Source organism: Diaphorina citri, unplaced genomic scaffold, assembly GCF_000475195.1.
Source record: "Diaphorina citri unplaced genomic scaffold, Diaci psyllid genome assembly version 1.1 scaffold10156, whole genome shotgun sequence".
Lineage (NCBI taxonomy): Eukaryota > Metazoa > Arthropoda > Insecta > Hemiptera > Psyllidae > Diaphorina > Diaphorina citri.
Window position 1 is genome coordinate 1 of NW_007387530.1, and position 2,035 is coordinate 2,035.

General features: G+C 40.5%; 1 protein-coding gene across 1 annotated transcript; it reads right to left on the bottom strand.

Annotated features, from left to right (window-relative positions):
• Positions 1-39: 39 nt before the first annotated feature.
• LOC103522669 (sarcoplasmic reticulum histidine-rich calcium-binding protein-like) lies at positions 40-1,871 on the bottom strand (the record flags this gene model as incomplete). The annotated part of the gene is made up of 3 exons (XM_017449064.1): positions 40-220; positions 733-998; positions 1,569-1,871. Coding segments are annotated over 3 exons (750 nt in total), but the record flags the coding sequence as incomplete, so codon positions are not given.
• Between the last annotated feature and the right edge of the window lie 164 nt (positions 1,872-2,035).

A 2,035-nucleotide genomic window follows, 5' to 3' on the forward strand; every position in this document is an offset into this window, starting at 1 on the left:
TTCGTCTTTCCTTTTTGCCTGTTTTTGGATCTATTGGACCATCATCATCTTCATCTTCAGGCGATGTTGTGGCATGTTCGTTGGGCTTTTCCTTTTTGCCTGTTTTTGGATCTATTGGACCATCATCCTCTTCATCATCAGGTAATTTTGTGTCAGGTTTGTGGGGCCTTTCCTTTTTGTCTGTTTCTGGATTTACTTTATTACTGTCAGATGTTTCATCCTTTTTGTGAGGGATAGTGCCAGGTTTGTGGGGCCTTTCCTTTTTGCCTGTTTTTGGATTTATTGGACCATCTTCATCTTCAGGCAATGTTTCTCCAAGATTGTGGGGCTTTTCCTTTTTGCCTGTTTTTGGATCTATTTGACCATCATCCTCTTCATCTTCAGGCAATGTTTTGCCCGGTTTGTTTAGTCTTTCCATTTTGCCTGTTTTTGGATCTTCATCTTCAATCGGTGTTGTGCCAGGTTTGTGGGGCCTTTCCTTTTTGCCTGTTTTTGGATCTATTGGACCATCATCATCTTCATGTGAGGGATATTTTTTCCGGTGGGATCCGTTAAAATAGATTGATCTCCATTGGGTGTATCCTTGAAATTTTTACTGTCCGTAGGATTTTCTTGCTTTTGGTCCTTATTATCTGGAAGATTTTCTTTTTGTATATCGGGATTCATACTGTCATTTTCTCTAATTGAAGGCTTCTTCTTTTTTGGTACCTTTCTCTTTCTCCTAACAGGTACTTTTTCTTCCACCTCATACTCTTCATATTCATCTTCCTCATCAGGATTTGGTACATCATTTTCAGATTGGCCTGGTATTTTCTTTAGGGTTTCTTCGGGGTTGTGATGTGTTTCTGTTCCCTTCTCCAGTTTTGGAGATTTATCGACATTGGAATCGTCTGGTGACTTGCTACGTATCTTTTTGCCTGTTTTTAGATCTATTGGACCATCATCCTCTTCATCGTCAGGCAATGTTGTGCCAGGTTTGTTTAGTCTCTCCTTTTTGCCTGTTTTTGGATCTATTGGACCATCATCATCTTCATATTCAGGCGATGTTGTGTGTTTAGTCCTTCCTTTTTTCCTGTTTTTGGATCTATTGGACTATCATCATCTTCATCTTCAGGTGATGTTGTGGCATGTTTGTTGGGCTTTTCCTTTTTGCCTGTTTTTGGATCTATTAGATCATCATCATCTTCATCTTCAATCGGTGTTGTGCCAGGTTTGTGGGGCCTTTTCTTTTTGCCTGTTTTTGGATTTATTGGACCATCAACATCTTCATTCTCAGGCAATGTTTTTCCACGTTTGTGGGGCCTTTCCTTTTTGATCTATTGGACAAGCATCCTCTTCATCTTCAATCGGTTTTGTGCCAGGTGTGTGGGGCCTTTCCTTTTTGCCTGTTTTTGGATTTATTGGACCATCATCATCTTCATCTTCTGGCGATGTTGCGGCATGTTTATTGGGCTTTTTCTTTTTGCCTGTTTTTGGATCAATTGGACCATCATCCTCTTCATCTTCAATCGGTGTTGTGCCAGGTTTGTGGGGCCTTTCCTTTTTGCCTGTTTTTGGATTTATTGGACCATCATCATCTTCATTCTCAGGCAATGTTTTTCCACGTTTGTGGGACCTTTCCTTTTTGCCTGTTTTTGGATTTATTAAACCATCATCATCTTCATCCTCAGGCAATGTTTTTCCAGGTTTGTGGGGCCTTTCCTTTTTGCCTGTTTTTGGATTTATTGAACCATCATCATCTTCACCCTCAGGCAATGTTTTTCCAGGTTTGTGGGGCCTTTCCTTTTTGCCTGTTTTTGGATCTATTGGAACATCAACCTTTTCATCTTCAGGCAATGTTGTACCAGGTTTGTTTCGTCTTTCCTTTTTGCCTGTTTTTGGATCTATTGGACCATCATCATCTTCATCTTCAGGCGATGTTGTGGCATGTTTGTTGGGCTTTTCCTTTTTGCCTGTGTTTGGATCTATTGGACCATCATCCTCTTCATCTTCAGGTAATGTTGTGTCAGGTTTGTGGGGCCTTTCCTTTTTGTCT